The sequence below is a fragment of the Somniosus microcephalus genome, chromosome 6, assembly GCF_052327205.1.
Source record: "Somniosus microcephalus isolate GS21.2 chromosome 6, FLI_Smic_1.0, whole genome shotgun sequence".
Lineage (NCBI taxonomy): Eukaryota > Metazoa > Chordata > Chondrichthyes > Squaliformes > Somniosidae > Somniosus > Somniosus microcephalus.
Window position 1 is genome coordinate 208,281,605 of NC_140992.1, and position 19,465 is coordinate 208,301,069.

At 47.2% G+C, this 19,465-nt stretch overlaps 1 protein-coding gene across 2 annotated transcripts in view; it reads left to right on the forward strand.

Moving 5' to 3' along the window:
• ranbp10 (RAN binding protein 10) overlaps positions 1-19,465 on the forward strand; it is a 218,887-nt gene that overhangs the window by 128,693 nt on the left and 70,729 nt on the right. The window contains exons 5-7 of one of the 2 annotated variants that reach the window (XM_085991316.1): positions 4,895-4,917; positions 18,100-18,284; positions 18,357-18,496. In XM_085991316.1, coding sequence (XP_085847442.1) covers positions 4,895-4,917; positions 18,100-18,284; positions 18,357-18,496 — 348 coding nt within the window. The remainder of the gene's footprint in view (positions 1-4,894; positions 4,918-18,099; positions 18,285-18,356; positions 18,497-19,465) is intronic. The other variant, XM_085991317.1, reaches the window with a different exon arrangement.

Consider the following 19,465-nt stretch of genomic DNA (forward strand, 5'->3'; position numbering starts at 1 on the left):
AGTGCATTGTTGCATCCGGCAAGTGACAGCTGCCCTTTATAGAAGAAGGCGTCAATTCATCACCTTCCCTCTGACCCTGGAGAAGCAGGCAGAGCGCGCGCAGGGCTTCGCTGCTATTGCGGACTTCCCCATGGTGCAGGGGGCGATTGATTGCACACACGTGGCTTTGCGGGCGCCATTACTGAATCCTGAGGACTTCAGCAACCGCAAGGGGTTCCACTCCCTCAATGTCCAGCTGGTCTGTGACCACCGCCAAATGATCATGGCAGTCAACGTGCAATTCCCTGGGAGCAGCCACGATGCGTTCATCCTGCGGCAGACCTCAGTTTCTGACTTTTTTGAGGGGCCGGCTCACCCACGAGGCTGGCTTCTTGGTGACAAGGGCTATCCTCTCTGCCCATGGCTCATGACCCCACTCCGTTTGCCCACCACCCCGGCAGAAGAGCTGTACAACAGCAGCCATCAGGCGACCAGGAACATTGTGGAGCACACTATTGGTGTGCTCAAACAGCGTTTCCGCTGTCTAGACCATTCGGGGGGAGCCCTGCAGTACTTGCCGGAGCAAGTGGGTCGCATCGTCGTCGTCTGCTGCATGCTCCACAACTTGGCCATTCGACGAACCCAGCCAATGCCAGCTGTCCCTCAAGGTCCAGCAGAGCAGGCAGACGAGGAGGAGGAGGAAGAGCAGGCGGACGAGGAGGAGGAGGAGCATGCGGAGGAGGAGGAAGATGGGAGGGCTCCTGAAACTGGAAGGGCCATCCGTCAGAGGCTCATCAGGACTCGGTTCGAGACTCTTCTGACGGAATGATGGGTGTAAATCGTCCTGCACACTTCGGATCGTACAAAGCCTCTGAAGGCCACCTTGAGTGTAAATAGTTACGAGTACCATTGTAAATTAAAACTTTTCTTTATTGTCAAAAAAGTCCTTCCTTCCAGCATAACAACGTCATGTCAACAGAATCCATAACTAACAAAATAACAGTTAACTCTTTGGCAAAGCCGCAAAACTAAACAAACCATTTCCAACAATCACAACAGGTGAGGGAGTCCTTGAATTTGGGCAAAGAAATGTCTCAGCACTTCCCTCTACTGCTGGCCCCTTGATGGAGACCGACTTCTCTTTTGCGGTCGGCCCCTTCCCTCCCTGCTGCTCCTACGTAATTGAACCCCAGTGGCGGCGTCAAGGCTGGGGGACGCCTGCTGACTGTCTAGAAGCGCAGAAGCCCCTGAGGGACGGCTTGGACGACCTCTGGGCTTGGAGGGTGCGGAGGCTGGCTGCTTGATCTCGCCATGGCTGGAAGCAGTCTGCACTGCAGGTGGTGGCAGCTGCACTGCAAACGTAGCAGCGGTGGCATGAGCAATGGTCACCTGCCGAGAGAGGACACCTGCACCATGGTCGGGCGACACACTGGCTCTCTGAGGGGGACTGGCTCGGCTCATCCATCACAATCGACTGCTTCACTGATTCCTGGCCTCGTGTGGTACTGGAAGGGCCCGGGGTGATCCTAGCTGATGCAGATAGGGTGGCAGCAGTGAGAGTTCGCGTTGCCTCAATCTGGATGTTGACGAGGCCAGCAAGTGACTGCGTGGTAGCAGTAAGGACCTGTGTGGCAGGTGCCAGTGCTTCGGAGAAGCCCTGGACAGTTCTTTCCATTGCTTCGGACAAGGCCTGAGCAGTCCGTTCTACTGCCTCGGACAAGCCCTGGACAGACCTTTCCAGGGATTGTCCGAAGCTCTGAACAGTCCTTTCCATAGCGGCCTCGAAGCCCTGGACAGTCCTCTCCATTGCTGCCCCAAAGTCCAGCACACTCTTTGCCAGTGTTTCTATCGACTGAGGCATCCTCCCCACTGCAGCCATAAGCTCAGTGTGCCTGAGCCGGGACTGGGTGCTCATTTTAGCCAGACTACGCACCTCCTCTGCACTCTGTGCAGCAGTCATCGCTGTCTGCCTTGCCCTTCGGGGAGCCGGCGCCCGAACTTGCCTACCCCCCTCGCATAGCTGCAGGCCGCTTGTTCCAGCAACTGGCTCCTCATCAGAGCCCCCCCCCCGCCCCTCCCCTCCAGGGAGCTACTATCCCCAGTCTGCAGATGTGTAGGCTCCCCTGAGGCTGGAACGGATGGTCCGGCTTCCTCCTGATCCTCGCCTCCGGAGGCACTGGCAGCTTCAGGGCGCGGATCCCGAGTTGGTGATGCAGCATCTGAAAGCAGGGAGGTGGAAGAGTGGCTTTAGCAAAAGGACAGGTTGGCGGCAAGGCATGCCAGATTGCGGCAAGGCTCTGACATGGCTCCACAATGAGAAAGCATGCTGGCGGGGGGACCAAGTGGAAGGAGACAGCTGTAAAAGGTGAGAACCTTACCATCGCTGTCGACAATGGGGTCGGCAGCTGCAGTGGTAACAGGACCACTCAGACGTCCTCCAAGAATCTGGTGCACTCTCTCTCCTCGAGATCCGTGAGAGTGACCACTTGTGGAGGTCCGCCACCGGTTCGAAGCTGGTCCTTGCGGATCGTCGCCAGCTTGGACTGCAGGGGAAAGAAGGGGAAGTTCTGTTACATGATGCCCTGAGTGATCATCTCATGCACCCCATGATGCAAGAGCCCTTACATGACGCCTTGAGTCAAATGTGCATGTGTGTGCCCAGAAAGGGTCATGGGTGCTTGCTGACAGATGGCCATTGGGGCATCGCGCACCCTGTAGCCATGAAGTCAGGTGCAGATGGAGGGAATCAGAAGTTTGCATAAACAACACTCACCCTAACGACCCGAGTGAGGTCGTTGAATTTCTTCCTGCACTGAACAGGGCTCCTGGTCGCCATGCTGCTGGAGTTGACCCTCTGACAAACATCCCTCCAAGCTCGGCGGTACTCCTTTTGATTCGGCCTCCTGCCATTGTCAGGATAGAGAACATCTCGACGGCGCTCCACTGCGGACACCAACTGCTCCAGAGCCTCAGTGCTGAAGCGCTCTGCTCTCTGTCTCACCTTCTCCATCTTGACCAAGTTTTTTGCGCCAGAGAAGGGCGAGCGCCGACTGAGGCCTACAGGGCGATGAGTGTGGAAGCCGAGGCTGACTGACCCACCCCTTTAAGAGCCGGCCGGTGCCTGGAAGTCTCGTGGTTATCGGTAATTGAGATCACCTGCGCTGCGCCCATCCGCGCCGATATTGGGTAGCGCCGGAAGTTTTGCGCCTTAGGAGGCCCGTGCAACATCTGAATTCGCGCCTCAATCCCCTTTGGGGGCGATGCAACCCAATATCGTGCCAGGCGGTGATAAGTTTCGTCTGGCTATAAACTTTGCGCAGTGCCAGTTCTAACGCCTCAAGCGGGGCTATACCCAATTTCTAGGCCAAAATGTTTAAGTTGTTTGACACTGCCTCCGTTTTATATAGGTTTTTAAAAAAATAAATAATGGGGTTGCAGGAACAGAGACCTGAGGGTGTATGTACACAAATCTTTGAAGGTGGCAGGACAAGTTGAAAAGGCTGTTAAAAATGCATATGGGATCGTTGGCTTTATAAACAGAGGCATAGAGTTCAAAAGCAAGGAAGTTATGCTAAGCCATTATAAATCACTGGTTAGGCCCCAACTGGAGTATTGTTTCCAATTCTGGGCGCCACACTTTCTGAAGGATGCTAAGGCCTTAGAGAGGGTGCAGAGGAGATTTACTAGAATGGTACCAGGGTTGCGGGACTTCAGTTATGTGCAGAGACTAGAGAAGCTGGAGTTGTTCTCTTTTTAGAGCAGAGAAGGTTAAGGGGAGATTTAATAGAGGTGTTCACAATCATTAAGGGTTTTGATAGAGTAAATAAGGAGAAACTGTTTCCAGTGGTAGACGGGACACAGATTTAAGGTAAATGGCAAAAGAACCAGAGGCGAGATGAGGAAAAAAAATTACTCCGCGAGTTATGATTTGGAATGCACTGCCTGAAAGGGTGGTGGAAGCAGATTCACTAATAGCTTTCTAAAAGGAATTGGATAAATACTGGAAGGGGAAAGTTTTTCAGGGCTATGCGGAAAGGGCATAGGAATGGGACTAATCGGATAGCTCTTTTAAAGAGCCGGCAGAGGCCTGACTATTGAGAAAATCTGGTGAGGTGTCTATTGCTTTCTAATTGAACCAGGTTTTTTTTTGCAATTACTTCTGCAGTAAGAATTGTTTTCATTGTAAGGCAGTGCTGTGGCGCAGAGCACTAGAGTGCTAGTGCTGGTACAACAACAATGGGATGTAACTATCCACTCACAATCCTCCACCCCATGTGTTGTGGATCCAGCTCTCCAAAAGGCATTCCTCCTGCAGGGATGGAGTTCGAGTCCTCCCCAACCACCAGCCAGCATCCATTTGGTGGTCAATCCAGAATGGCAGTGGCATGGAAGTGGGTTGCCGACCTCGCGAGTGAATATTTATAGGTCAGAAAGTATGCATAAGACTGCAGTGTTCTGTCCACTGCATCTGGATTAACTTGCATACAATTGAAGTGGAGAATGAGTTTTCTTCTAGCCAATCAATTAGTGTGTGATTTTGTTTTAGTCTGACGCAAACCAATAACGATCACAATAAAGATTCACCAAGATAAGCTGTCAAGAAATTCTTGCAGATAGAAGATCACACAAGAGAGTTTATGTTTGCTTGATAGGGAGTGCACACCCTTCAAAGTAGAGACATATCTCACTTAGCTAAATCCAAAGATTCTAGGTACTGATTGGCAAGAATGGATTTAGTTGTGTACAAGAGCTGTGTGGAGATCAAGAGTGCCACCTTGTGACCGTGTTCTCTGATGCAATTGTAGTGAATTCTGCAATGCAGAATCTACATGGTAGACTCCATGGTATCCTATCTATTGAATAATTATTAATATTTTTCAAAATATTAATTGCTGTTTTTGAATTTCTTTTTCAGGAATAGCATTCACAGACCTGCCTGTAAGTATATGTAACTTTTTTTTCTGTCCTGAAATTTATTTTCAAAAATGTTCTCTTTAAAAAAAAAAAAAAAAAAATCTTTACCAAAAGAAATTCCCTGTGAAAGTTGGAACCAAAGGTTACAGAAGGAACTGGCTGTCGTTTTGAATTTTTTTTATATGCTTTAAAAATCCAAATTTAATATATTGATTCTAGGTCTTTGCTGCTTAGGCCATGAGAGTTGCACTTTTCCACTGGTTGGAAATATTAACTGTACCTTGTAAAATTTTTATTCTAATAAGGTTTTTATTTCAAAAATAAGTTCTGCTTTAAGATCTGCCCTATAATAACAAATCACAAAAGGGTAAAGGCAGTAATGTCCTGCTGGTAAACCTTTAATTTGGGTAATTATTATTGTCATGTCTTATTAGGCATTACTTTTATTTAATATGCACTATTATTATTTTCCTTTGTTATACACTGGAGGTTTTAGACTGCTCTAGTTATGTACATGTGTGTAAGTGTCACGACTCATTCCCAGTATTTAATTTATTATGGGAGAGTGTCTTCATTTCAGGATTATACAATGTTCCACAATATGAGCATTATTCAAATGGCCATTGTCATTCAGAGTCAACGGATAATGAAGTATACACTGATCTGGGCTTGGATTACTTCCACTTTTCTCTCTGTCCTTAAGGGACTGCCATGCTGGAGAATGGCTCCACAACTGTTTGTAATCACTGGAGTAACTTACGTCACAACCGAGCCCAGTGCTATCCTCACCCAATGTTTAAGCACATTACATACTTTCCAGCAAATTTCACTGGATAGTGATTGGTTGATATTCCTTTCGCTCTCCCTCCATACCCTTAACAAGATGGTGTTTGACTTGGAGGTGGTGGTGTTCCCATGCGCCTGCTGCCCTTGTCCTTCTAGGTGGTAGAGGTTGCGAGTTTGGGAGGTGCTGCCGAAGGAGCCTTGGCGAGTTGCTGCAGTGCATCTTTTAGATGGTACACACTGCAGCCACGGTACGCCGGTGGTGGAGGGAGTGAATGTTTAAGGTGGTGGATGAGGTGCCAATCAAGTGGGCTGCTTTGTCCTGGATGGTGTTGAGCTTCTTGAGTGTTGTTGGAGCTGTACTTATCCAGGCAATTGGAGAGTATTCCATCACACTCCTTACTTGTGCCTTGTAGATGGTGGAAAGGTTTTGGGGAGTCAGGAGGTGAGACACTCGCCGCAGAATACCCAGCCTCTGACCTGCTCGTGTTGCCACAGTATTTATGTGGCTGGTCCAGCTAAGTTTCTGGTCAATGGTGACCCCCCAGGATGTTGATGGTGGGGGATTCGGTGATGGTAATGCCGTTGAATGTCATAGGGCAGAGGTTAGACTCTCGCTTGTTGGAGATAGTCATTGCCTGGCACTTGTGTGGCGTGAATGTTACCTGCCACTTATTAGCCCAAGCCTGAACGTCATCCAGGTCTTGTTGCATGCGGGCATGGACTGCTTCATTATCTGAGGAGTTGTGAATGGCGCTAAACACTGTGCAGTCATCAGCGAACATCCCCCATTTCTGACCTTCTGTTGGAAGGAAGGTCATTGATGAAGCAGCTGAAGATGGTTGGGCCTAAGACACTGCCCTGATGAACTGCTGCAGCAATGTCCTGGGGCTGTGATGATTGACCTTCAACCACCACAATACAGGAAACTCTGTGCTATCCGGCACCGACGGGACCGAGCTGTTGCCGTTCCCTCAAAACTGCCGGACATTCCAGCGCTAATGTTGAAAGATACGGAAGCTTTTGAGCTCCGTATCTGTCAACAAACCCTCAACAGCTTCTAAACAGTCCAAGCGTCTCTGTAGCGTCTCTGCAGCTTAGCAACAGCTTCAGCAGACCTTGCAGAGCTTGACTGTTGAGGGAAAAAGCAACGAGAAGAAAAAAAACCTAACGAAAACGGCTCCTGATTTTTGCCGGTGGCTCGAGCATTCCGGACAGTTAGCCTCCGGATAACACAAAGTTCCCTGTATCTTCCTTTGTGCTAGGTATGACTCCAGCCAGTGGAGCATTTTCCCCCTGATTCCCATTGACTTCAGTTTTACTAGGGCTCCTTGATGCCACAATCGGTCAAATGCTGCCTTGATGTCGAGAGCAGTCCCTCTCACCTCACCTCTGCAATTCAGCTCCTATGTCCATGTTTGGACCAAGGCTGTAATGAGATCTGGAGTCGAGTGGTCCTGGCGGAACCCAAACTGTGCATCAGTGAGCAGGTTGTTGGTGAGTAAATGCTGCTTGATAGCACTGTTGACGACACCTTCCATCACTTTGCTGATGATTAAGAGTAGACTGATGGGGTGGTAATTGGCCGGATTTGATTTGTCCTGCTTTTTGTGGACAGGACATACTTGGGCAGTTTTCCACATTGTCAGATAGATGCCAGTGTTATAGCTGTACTGGAACAGCTTGGCTAGAAGCACGGCTAGTTCTGGAGCACACGTCTTCAGCTCGACAGCCGGGATGTTGTCGGGACCCACAGCCTTTGCTGTATCCAGTGTGCTCAGCCGTTTCTTGATATCACGTGGAGTGAATCGAATTGGCGGAAGACTGTCTTCTGTGGTGGTGGGGACCTCAGGAGGAGGCCGATATGGATCATCCACTCGGCACTTCTAGCTGAAGATGGTTGCAAACGCTTCAGCTTTGTCTTGCACTCACGTGCTGGGCTCCACCATCATTGAGGATGGGAATATTCATGGAGCCTCCTCCTCCCGTGAGTTGTTAAATGGTCCACCACCATTCACGACTGGATTTGGCAGGACTGCAGAGCTTTGACCTGATCCGTTGATTGTGGGATCATTTAGCTCTGTCTATAGCATGCTGCTTCCGCTTTTTAGCATGCATATAGTACTGTGTTGCAGCTTCCCCAGGTTGGCACCGCATTTTTAAATTCACCTCGTGCTGCTCCTGGCATGCTCTTCTACACTCCTTATTGAACCAGGGTTGGTCCCCTGGCTTGATGGTAAAGGTAGAGTGAGGGATATGCCGGGCCATGAGGTTACAGATTGTGGTTACAGATTGTGGTGGAATACAATTCTTCTGCTGCTGCTGATGACCCGCAGTGCCTCATGGATGCCTAGATTTGAGCTGCTAGATCTGTTCTGAATCTATCCCATTTAGCACGATGGTAGTGCCACACAACAGGGTTAATTAGCAATTCATAGTAAAGGATCCTCTGGGGCAGAGTGATCCTAATATGATAGAATTTCACAGTAATTTTGAGAGACCTGCCTAAATCCGAAACTAAAGTCTAAACTTAAATAAAGCCAATTACATAGGTATGAGGGGCAAGTTGGCTAAGGTAGATTGGAAAAATAGATTAAAAGGTACGGCGGTAGATAAGCAGTGGCTAGCGTTTAAAGAAATATTTCATAATTCTCAACAAAAATACATTCCATTGAGAAACAAAAACTCCACGGGAAAAGTGATCCATCCATGGCTAACTAAAGAAGTTAAGGATAGCATTAGATTGAAAGAAGCAGCTTATAATGTTGCAAAGAATAATAGTAAGCCTGAGGATTGGGAGTTTCAGAAACCAGCGAAGTTGGCCAAAAAATTGATAAAAAGGGAAAAAATAGAATATGAAAGAAAACTAGCAAGAAATATAAAAGCAGATTGTAAGAGTTTCTACAAGTATGTAAAAAGGAAAAGAGTAGCAAAAGTAAACGTTGGTCCCTTAGAGGCTGAGACAGGAGAAATTATTACGGGGAATAAGGAAATGGCAGAAACGTTAAACAAATATTTTGTATCTGTCTTCACAGTAGAAGACACAAAAAGCATACAAAAAATGATTGGGAACCAAGGGTCTAATGAGGGTGAGGAAATTAACATAATTAATATAAGTAGAGAAAAAGTACTAGAGAAACTAATGGGACTAAAAGCCGACAAATCCCCTGGACCTGACGGTCTACATCCTAGGGTTCTAAAAGAGGTGGCTGAAGAGACAGTGGATGCATTGGCTTTGATCTTCCAAAATTCCCTAGATTCTAGAATGGTCCCAGCGGATTAGAAGGTCGCAAATATAACCCCGCTATTCAAGAAAGGAGGGAGAAAAAAAACAGGGAACTACAGGCCAGTTAGCCTGACATCAGTCGTCAGGAAAATGCTGGAATCCATTGTTAAGGAAGTGGTATCAAGTCGCTTGGAAAATCATAACATGATTAGGCAGAGTCAACATGGTTTTATGTAAGGGAAATCGTGTTTGACAAATTTATTAGAGTTTTTGGAGGATGTAACTAGCAGAATAGATAAAGGGGAACCAGTGGATGTAGTATATTTGGATTTCCAAAAGGCATTCGATAAGGTGCCACATAAAAAGTTATTACACAAGATTAGGGCTCACAGGGTTGGGGGTAATATAGTAGCATGGCTAGAGGATTGGTTAATGGACAGAAAACAGAGAGTAGGGATAAACGGATCTTTTTCAGGTTGGCAGGCTGTAACTAGTGGGGTGCCGCAAGGACCAGTGTTGGGGCCTCAGCTATTTACAATCTATATTAATGACCTAGATGAAGGGACCGAGTGTAATGTTTCCAAGTTTGCTGATGATACAAAGCTAGGTGGGACAGTAAGCTGTGAGGAGAACACAGAGTCTGCAAAGGGATATAGATCGACTAAGTGAGTGGGCAGTAAGGTGGCAGATGGAGTATAATGTGGGGAAATGTGAAGTTATTCACTTTGGTAGGAAGAATAGAAAAACAGAATGTTTTTTAAATGGTGAGAAACTTTCAAATGTTTGTGTTCAGCGAGATTTGGGTGTCCTCGTGCAAGAAACACAGAAAGCTAGCATGCAGGTACAGCAAGCAAAAGGAAGGCAAATGGCATGTTGGCCTTTATTGCAAGGGGGTTGGAGTATAAGAGTAAGGAAGTCTTGCTGCAATTGTACAGGGCCTTGGTGAGACCACACCTGGAGTATTGTGCACTGTTTTGGTCTCCTTATCTAAGGAAGGATATACTTGCCTTGGAGGCTGTGCAACGAAGGTTCACTAGATTGATTCTTGGGATGAGAGGGCTGTCCTATGATGAGAGATTGTATAGAATGGGCCTATACTCTGGTGTTTAGAAGAATGAGAGGTGATCTCATTGAAACATACAAGATTCTGCAGGGGATTGATAGGGTAGATGCTGAGAGGTTGTTTCCCCTGGTTGGTGTGTCTAGAACTAGGGGGCATAGTCTCAGGATAAGGAGTAGGCCATTTAAGACTGAGATGAGGAGGAAATTCTTCACTCAGAGGCTTGTGAATCTTTGGAATTCTCTGCCCCTGAGGGCTGTAAATGCTAAATCTTTGGGTATATTCAAGGCTGAGATAGATAGATTTTTGGACTCTAGGGGAATCCGGGGATATGGAGATCAGGCAGGAAAGTGGAGTTGAGGCCGATGATCAGCCATGATCTTATCAGGGGGCCATATGGCCTATTCCTGCTCTTATTTCTTATGTTCTAACACGATTGAGGGTGTCCTCAGTGTGAAGACAGGACTTCGTCTCCACAATGACTGTGCGGTAGTCACTGCTACCAGTACTGTCATGGAGGTTTTTCCCCTCATGTTGGTTCTCTCACCACCTGTCGCAGGCCCAGACTGGCAGCTATGTCCTTCAGGACTCAGCCAGCTCGGTAAGTAGTGGTGCTACCGAGCCACCCTTGGTGATCGATATTGAAGTCCCCCACCCAGAGTACATTCTGTGCCCTTGCTACTCTCAGTGCTTCTTCCATGTGGTGTTCAACATGGAGGAGTACTGGTTCATTAGCTGAGGGAGGGCAGTAGGTGGTAACCAGCAGGAGGTTTCCTTGCCCATGCTTGACCTGAAGCCATGAGACTTCATGGGGTCCGGAGTCAATGTGGAGGACTCCCAGGGCTACTACTTCCCGCCTGTATACCACTGTGCCGCCACCCCTGGTGTCTTCATGTTAATGAAGTGTGTATACACTGAGGACACATTATCATCTGCCCCAAATCACATTTAACTAATTACGGAATCTGCAGCCAACCCAAACTATTTGTAAATATCACCTGTGGCATGTGCCTGTCATGTGGCTGGCTGATTAGTCACTTCGCCCCCATGTTTCCCAGATGCCCTTTATATGTGAACAGTGAGATTCTCACACAAATGATTCCTTTAATTCTATGTTCAGTAACCTAATAAAAAGCCTATTTTGGCAAAACAATTATGCAATGCTTGTTGATATATCTAAATCTTGTTCTGCTACCATTGGATACTCTAGAGCAACAATAACAACTTGTATTTATAATAGCGACTTTAACGTAATAAAACATCCCAAGGAGCTTCACAAAAGAGTTATAAAACAAAATCTGACACCTAATCTCATAAGGAGATATTAGGGCAGATGACCAAAAGCTTGGCCAAAGAGCTAGGTTTTAAGGAGCATGTTAAAGGTGAAGAGAAGGGTAAAGAGGCAGAGAAGTTTAGGGAAGGAATTCCAGAGCTTAGGCCTAGGCAGCTGGAGGCACAGCCACCAGTGGTGGAGCGAATAAAATCGGGGATGCTCAAAGGGCCAGAATTAGAGGAGCGCAGATATCTCGAAGGATTGTGGGGCTAGAGGAGATTACAGCGATAGGGAGGGGCGAGACCATGGAGGGATTTGAAAACAAGGATGAGACTTTTAAAGTCAAGACATTGCTTAACTGGGAGTCCATGTAGATCAGCGAGCACAGGGGTGATCAGTGAACGGGATTTGGTGCAAGTTAAGACACAGGCAGCAGAGTTTTGGCTGACCTCAAGTTTGTGGAGGGTAGAACGTGGGAGTCCATCCAGGAGTGCGTTGGAATAGTCAAGTCTTGAACAAAGGCATGGATGAGAGTTTCAGCAGCAGATGAGCTGAGGCAGGAGTGGAGTTGGGCAATGTTCCGGAGCTGGAAATAGGCGGTCTTAGTGATGGCGCGGACATGTGGTTGGAAGCTCATTTCGGGGTTAAATATGACACCAAGGTTGCAAACTGTCTCATTCAGCCTCAGACAGTTGCCAGGGAGAGGGATGGAGTCAGTATCTTGGGGAACGGAGTTTGTGGCAGTCTTCCCAATATTTAGTTGGAAGAAATTTCTGCTTATCCAGTACCAGATGTCGGACAAGCAGTGTGACAATTTAGAGACAGTGGAGGGGTCGAGAGAAGTGGTGGCGAGGTAAAGCTGGGTGTCGTCAGAGCAGAGTGGTCTCTGTACAGGGAGGAGAGGAGAATAAAGAGAACCTCTGTGCAGACCAGTCTTGGCCCTCACAAGTTCACCTTGTGTCAAGCAATCAGTGTGGCTTTTCTATGGGCCAGCTGCAAGAAGACATGATTGTGGTGACACAAAGAGAGGCTAAGATAAATGGATACAATGTAAATCCATGTACTGACCAGAATCTCTGCAATGTTCTAATGTTATTGTTTAAATGCAAAATCTTGTAAGATTGAAGAGAAAACACAGCTTTTTGGATATTATAATTAAAATTACTTAATTAAAACACGGGGGAAAATTCAGTTGGTTTGCGCCTCCCGATAGTGCCTTAAGAGGGCGCTAATGGGGCGCATAGCAACTAGCGCCCGTGCGCGGCGATGTTTGTGCCGCTCACGAAATTAACTAGACATTTTGCGGCGGCGCTAAACACTACCGCCACGATCTCCTGCGCCGGCAGATCGTGACATCAGTCGAGTGTGTAGCGCCTCGGATATAGAAACATAGAAACATAGAAGATAGGAGCAGGAGTAGGCCATTCGGCCCTTCGAGCCTGCTCCGCCATTCAATGCGATCATGGCTGATCATCCAAATTCAGTACCCTGTCCCTGCCTTTTCCCCATATCCCTTGATCCCTTCAGCCTCAAGAAACATATCCAACTCTTTCTTGAATATATTTAATGAACTGGCCTCCACCGCCCTCTGTGGCAGAGAATTCCACAGGTTCACCACTCTCTGGGTGAAGAAATTCCTCCTCATTTCAGTCCTAAATGGCTTACCCCTTATCCTTAGACTATGACCCCTGGTTCTGGACTCCCCGGCCATCAGAAACATCCTTCCTGCATCTAGTCTGTCCAGACCTGACAGAATTTTATAGGTTTCGATGAGATCCCCTCTCAATCTTCTAAACTCCAGTGAGTATAAGCCCAATCGACACAATCTCTCCTCATACGTCATTCCTGCCATCCCAGGTATCAGCCTGGTGAATCTTCGCTGCACTCCCTCCATGGCAAGAACGTCCTTCCTCAGGTAAGGTGACCAAAACTGCACACAATACTCAAGGTGCAGTCTCACCAAGGCCCTGTACAACTGTAGCAAGACATCCTTGTTCCTGTACTCGAACCCTCTCGCTACGAAGGCCAACATACCATTTGCCTTCTTAACCGCCTGCTGCACCTGCATGCTTACCTTCAGCGACTGGTGCACAAGGACACCCAGGTCTCTTTGCACTTCCCCTTCTCCCAATCTATTGCCATTCAAATAATAATCTGCCGCCTTGCTTTTGCCACCAAAGTGGATAACCTCACATTTATCCACATTATAGTGCATTTGCCATGTTTCTGCCCAATCACCCAACCTGTCCAAATCGTACTGGAGTTTCCCGACATCCTCCTCGCAGCTTACCCTCCCGCCCACCTTTGTGTCGTCTGCAAATTTGGAGATATTACATCCAATTCCCTCATCCAGATCATTAATATATATTGTGAACAGCTGGGGTCCGAGGACCAATCCTTGCGGTACCCCACTAGTCACTGCCTGCCACTCGGAAAACGACCCGTTTATTCCAACTCTTTGCTTTCTGTCCGCCAGCCAGTTCTCTATCCAAGTCAATACCTTGCCCCCAATCCCATGTGCCTTAATTTTGCACGCTAATCTCTTGTGTGGGACCTTATCGAAAGCCTTCTGAAAGTCCAAATACACCACATCCACTGGTTCTCCCTTATCTATTTTACCAGTTACATCCTCAAAAAATTCCAGTAGATTAGTCAGGCATGATTTACCTTTTGTAAATCCATGTTGACTTTGTCCGATCCTGTCACTGCTTTCCAAGTGCTCTGCTATTACATCTTTTATAATAGACTCTAGCATTTTCCCCACTACCGATGTCAAGCTTACCGGTCTATAATTCCCCGCTTTTTCTCTACCACCTTTTTTGAATAGTGGGGTAACATTAGCTACCCTCCAATCCATGGGTACCGTTCCAGAGTCTATCAAGTTCTGGAAGATGATCAGTAATGCATCTACTATCTCTAGGGCCACTTCCTTAAGTACCCTGGGATGTAGACCATCAGGCCCTGGGGATTTATCGGCCTTCAGTCCCATCAATTTTCCTAACACCATTTTCCTACAAATACTGATTTCTTTCAGTTCCTCGCTTTCATCAGACCCTATGTTCCCTGGCATCTCTGGGAGGTTATTTGTGTCCTCCTTTGTGAAGACAGAACCAAAGTATGCATTTAGTTGGGCTGCCATTTCCTTGTTTCCCATTATAAATTCCCCTGATTCTGACTGTAAGGGACCTACGCTTGACTTCACTAATCTTTTTCTCTTCACATATCTATAAAAGCTTTTACAGTCAGTTTTTATGTTCCCTGCTAGCTTACTCTCATATTCTATTTTCCCTTTCTTAATTAATCCCTTTGTCCTCCTTTGTTGACTCCTAAACTGCTCCCAATCCTCAGGATTATTGCTTTTTCTAGCCAATTTATATGTCCTCTCCTTGGATCTTATGCTATCCCTAATTTCCCTTGTTAGCCACGGTTGAGTCACCTTTTTTGTTTTATTTTTACGCCAAACTGGGATGAACAAATTCTGTAGCTCATCCATTCGGTCTTTGAATGTTTGCCATTGCCTATCCACCGTCAACCCTTTGAGCGCCATTCCCCACTCAATCCTACCCAACTCGCTCCTCAGACCATCGTAGTTTCCTTTATTTAAATTGAGGTCCCTTGTCTCTGAGTCAACTACTTCATTCTCCATCTTAATGAAGAATTCGATCATATTATGATCGCTCCGACCCAAGGGGCCTCGTACAACAAGATTGCTAATTAATCCTTTCTCGTTGCATAATACCCAGTCTAAGATGGCCTGATCTCTGGTTGGTTCCTCGACATATTGGTCCAGGAAACCATCCCGTAAACACTCCAGGAATTCCTCCTCCACAGTATTGTTACTAATTTGGTTGGCCCAATCTATATGTAGATTAAAGTCACCCATGATGACTGCTGTGCCCTTATTGCACGCTTCTTTAATTTCCCTTTTAATGCCATCCCCAACCTCCACCTTACTGTTTGGAGATCTATATACCACTCCCACTAATGTTTTTTTCCCCTTAGTATTTCTCAATTCTACCCATACAGATTCCACATCATCAGAGCTAATATCCTTCATTACAATTGTATTAATCCCTTCTTTAACCAGTAATGCTACCCCACCTCCCTTTCCTTTTTGCCTATCTTTCCTGAATATCGAATACCCCTGGATGTTGAGTTCCCAGTCTTGGCCATCCTTGAGCCACGTTTCTGTAATCCCAACCAAATCGTATTCGTTTACCTCTATTTGCACAGCCAATTCATCCACCTTATTACAAATGCTCCTCGCATTAAGACACAAAGCCTTCAGGCTTGTTTTTTTAACGCTCTTAGACCTATTAGAATTATTATTTACTGTGGCCACGTTTGATTTAAACCGTTGATTTCTCTGACTGCCACTTTTGTTTTTCTCCTTCCTATCTTTTGCTTTTATCCCTGTTTTCCTTTCCTCTGTCTCCCTGCTCAGGTTCCCAACCCCCTGCCATTTTAGTTTAAACCCCCCCGAACAGTGCTAGCAAACCTCCCCGCAAGGATATTTGTCCCGCTCTGGTTCAGGTGCAACCCGTCCGACTTGTACAAGTCCCACCTTTCCCAGAAGCAGGCCCAGTGATCCAGGAAACTAAAGCCCTCCCTTCTGCACCAACTCTTTAGCCACGCATTCATCTGCTCTATCCTCCTATTCCTATACTCACTAGCACGTGGCACCGGGAGTAATCCAGAGATTACAACCTTTGAGGTCCTGCTCTTTAATCTTCTACCTAGCTCCCTAAATTCTTGTTGCAGGACCTCATCCCTCTTCCTACCTATGTCGTTGGTCCCAATGTGAACCACGACCTCTGCCTGTTCACCCTCCCCCTTCAGAATGCCCTGCAGCCGTTCAGTGACATCCTTGACCCTGGCACCAGGGAGGCAACAAACCATCCTGGAGTCACGTCTATGGCCACAGAACCGTCTATCTGTTCCCCTTACGATAGAATCCCCTACCACTATTGCTCTCCCACTCTTTTTCCTCCCTTCCTGAGCAGCAGCAACACCCCCGGTGCCAGGAAGTTGGCTGCTGCCGCCTTCCTCTGGTGAGTCATCCCCCTCAACAGTATCCAAATTGGTATACCTGTTTGAAAGGGGGATGGCCACAGGGGTCTCCTGCACTACCTGCCTGCTTCTACTGCTCCGCCTGGTGGTCACCCATTTCCCTTCTGCCTGTGCAGCCCTACCCTGTGGTGTGACCAACTCATCAAACGTGTAATCCACGACCCTCTCAGCATCGTGAATGCTCCACAACCCATCCATCCGCAGCTCCAGCGCCTCAATACGGCCCGTTAGTAGCTGCAGCTGGATGCGTTTCTGGCACACGTGGTCATCAGGGACACTGGCAGCGTCCCTGAATTCCCACATAGAGCAAGAGGAGCATAACACGGGGCTGGGCTCTCCTGGCATGACTTACCCCTTTAATTAATTTAAATTAATTCAATACCACCAGTTAAAGATATACTCTAGGGCGCTTATTTACCAACTGTCCCCACTACACCACAGAGACCCAAGAAAATATAAACCGCAGAATTTAAGCTTGTAATAAAAGAAATACTCACCAACCAATCACTTACCTGCTTCCTGGTGACGTCACACTTGGATTACTTTTTACCTCTCTCCTCTGCTGTTGAATTGGTATGCCTCGCCTCACCTCGCAACTGCCGCCGCTTTTAAGCTCTGCCGCCGGTCACTGCCCCCTCACAGGTCCGATGCTCTGATCAGGCCTCACCTCACAACTGCCGCCGCTTTTAAGCTCTGCCGCCGGTCACTGCCCCCTCACAGGTCCGATGCTCTGATCGGGCCTCACCTCGCAACTGCCGCCAGTCACTGCCCCCTCACAGGTCCGATGCTCTGATTGAGTGGCGCCGCCTGCCGCTAGCAACGACCGGTTGAGGGGAGCGTCTTGCAGTCAGGAAGGGACTGGGGGAGCGCTATTTAAAGGCGAATGCTTCCTGCCTTTTTTTGTTGGTGACATTTTTGCACCACGCATTCTGAGAGAGAGAGAGAAGGAGACTTCTGGAGAGATTTAATGCTGTGTGAAGGAGTTTTGGGTACTGAGCAGCACTTTACAGGTTCATTTTGATTTGCCCTTGTATCAATTTAGAAGAGACTGTGGGGGCTGCACTCTGAGCTCTTTCCCTGGTTCTCTCCAGCAGATTTGATGTACAGGTCTCTCCAGGCCGAGATTCAAGGCTGCAATGAGCAGGATGTGGATGGAGAGCAAGATCAACTCTCCCCTTTAAGAACTGGCCGATGCCATTGTGTCTGTGTTCCATTGCTGACTGACATCACATGAGCTTCGCCAGTGCTATGAGGTAGCGCTTTGCTCCTCGGCCTTTGCGCCTGATTTAGCGCTCCAATCACCTCCAGGGGCGATAAAAGCCAAGTTTGCAGTCGGAGGCGATAATTAGCGCCAGGCGCTAATCTTTGCGCCCGGCCGATAATTGCGCCCCAAATGGGGCGATGCTGAATTTCTCCCCCAGAGTGTGCAAGCATGCTTGTAAATAGTGACCGTCTACTGCCTGGTATCTGCAATGCTAGAGTATTGGGATCCTGACTTGAGCAGACCAGATGCTTTTATTTGATTGGGAGCATCTACAAGGAAAGAGAGAGAAGGGATGAAATTCATCTTTGGCAGGGGTGAAAAACAGGCAGTAGCAGAAGTGAATGGAAAGGAAAATTAGGTTGGGTGTATAATGGGTGGCCAATCCGCTACTGCACATTTTGCACTTCAACCGAAGTTGAATTTCACCCCACAGATTACGTTAATAAATTTCTTTGCTGACTCCATGTCGCATATAAGAGGAATTGCATGTTATGTTGAATTGAGGAGTTTCACTACTTTATGTCTTTCAGCCTAACCTGTACCCGACTGTGGGACTTCAAACGCCGGGCGAGATAGTAGATGCCAACTTTGGGCAGCAGCCATTTGTGTTTGACATAGAAGATTACATGCGAGAGTGGAGGGCAAAGATTCATGGCACAATTGAGCGATTCCCCATAGGAGACAGATTAGGGGAGTGGCAGACGATGCTGCAAAAGTAAGAAATGCTGCTCTTAGCTTATCGTACATAGAGGGTTAGCTGATTGCTTTGGTACCACATTTAAACTAGCTCATTATGTGAGAATTTGTTTTATAGCATGGTGTCGTCCTACCTGGTGCATCATGGGTACTGTGCAACAGCAACTGCCTTTGCCAGAGCAACAGGGCAGACCATTCAAGAGGAGCAGAGCTCAATCAAAAACAGACAGCGTAAGTCTGGCAGTGATGTTATATGTGTAAGATTTTGAAATTTCTACTTTAAATACCCTATTGTCTCAGTTGCTAACTGCACTGCTCAATATGGAGCTGAGCCATGCAAACCAAAAAGGTTCCACGGGCTGAATTACCCAATATCAGCCAAGATGACAATAGGGGCACTTTAGTTACCCTCTGTACTTCTGGACTCGAGGCACAAAAATCAGCAAGGGTTCCCAATAGTGATCCATGTTCAGTGACCCTGCTTTACAGTGAAAATGATTCCTGTAATGCTCCCTATAGTAGAACACAGGTAGATTTTCAACTTGCCACCCAAGAGTAAAACTAGCAATGCGGATCAGCTGACCGTTGTAGAAATCAGCAGAAATTAAAATCTGGCAGTTTTTATAACGGGCGTCTGAGCTGCAACGCCAGCTTTATGCCTGGGCGGCAATTTGAAAATGACGGATGACCAGTTGAGCAAGGCACTGAAGGGCTGTTCGTGCCCGTGGAATTGCACCGTAGCAAGAGTGTGTTCAGGATGGGAGAGGAGAAAATTGGAGGGTGAAAAAAGTAAATTGAGTCCTTTGAGTCGATATGACCTTCGTACCTCCTTTATGTCGGCCTCATCGCACAGCAAACTTCATTGAATAGTTTTCACCTCCTGCCAGGAGAACGGGAGAGTAAAAGTCAGAAGGTACTGATTTTACCAACCCCTTTAAGATTGTTTCCAATGCTTAATGGTTTTAATACTTCCTCTTGATCTCCATATTTCTCAGTACAGTAGTAAAGGGAAAGGACACAGAGTACAGTGCAGGCATGCAAGAATAAAATCAGATGGAAGTGGTATGCAGTGAAGTCCTATGCTGGAAACAACTAAATGGCCAGGTGTCTTGTGAATATTGCAGTTTTACTACCCAAAACATTACTTGAAATGTTCACATCAAACTAAAGCTACAGCAGCGAGCATTAAACAATTAAGTT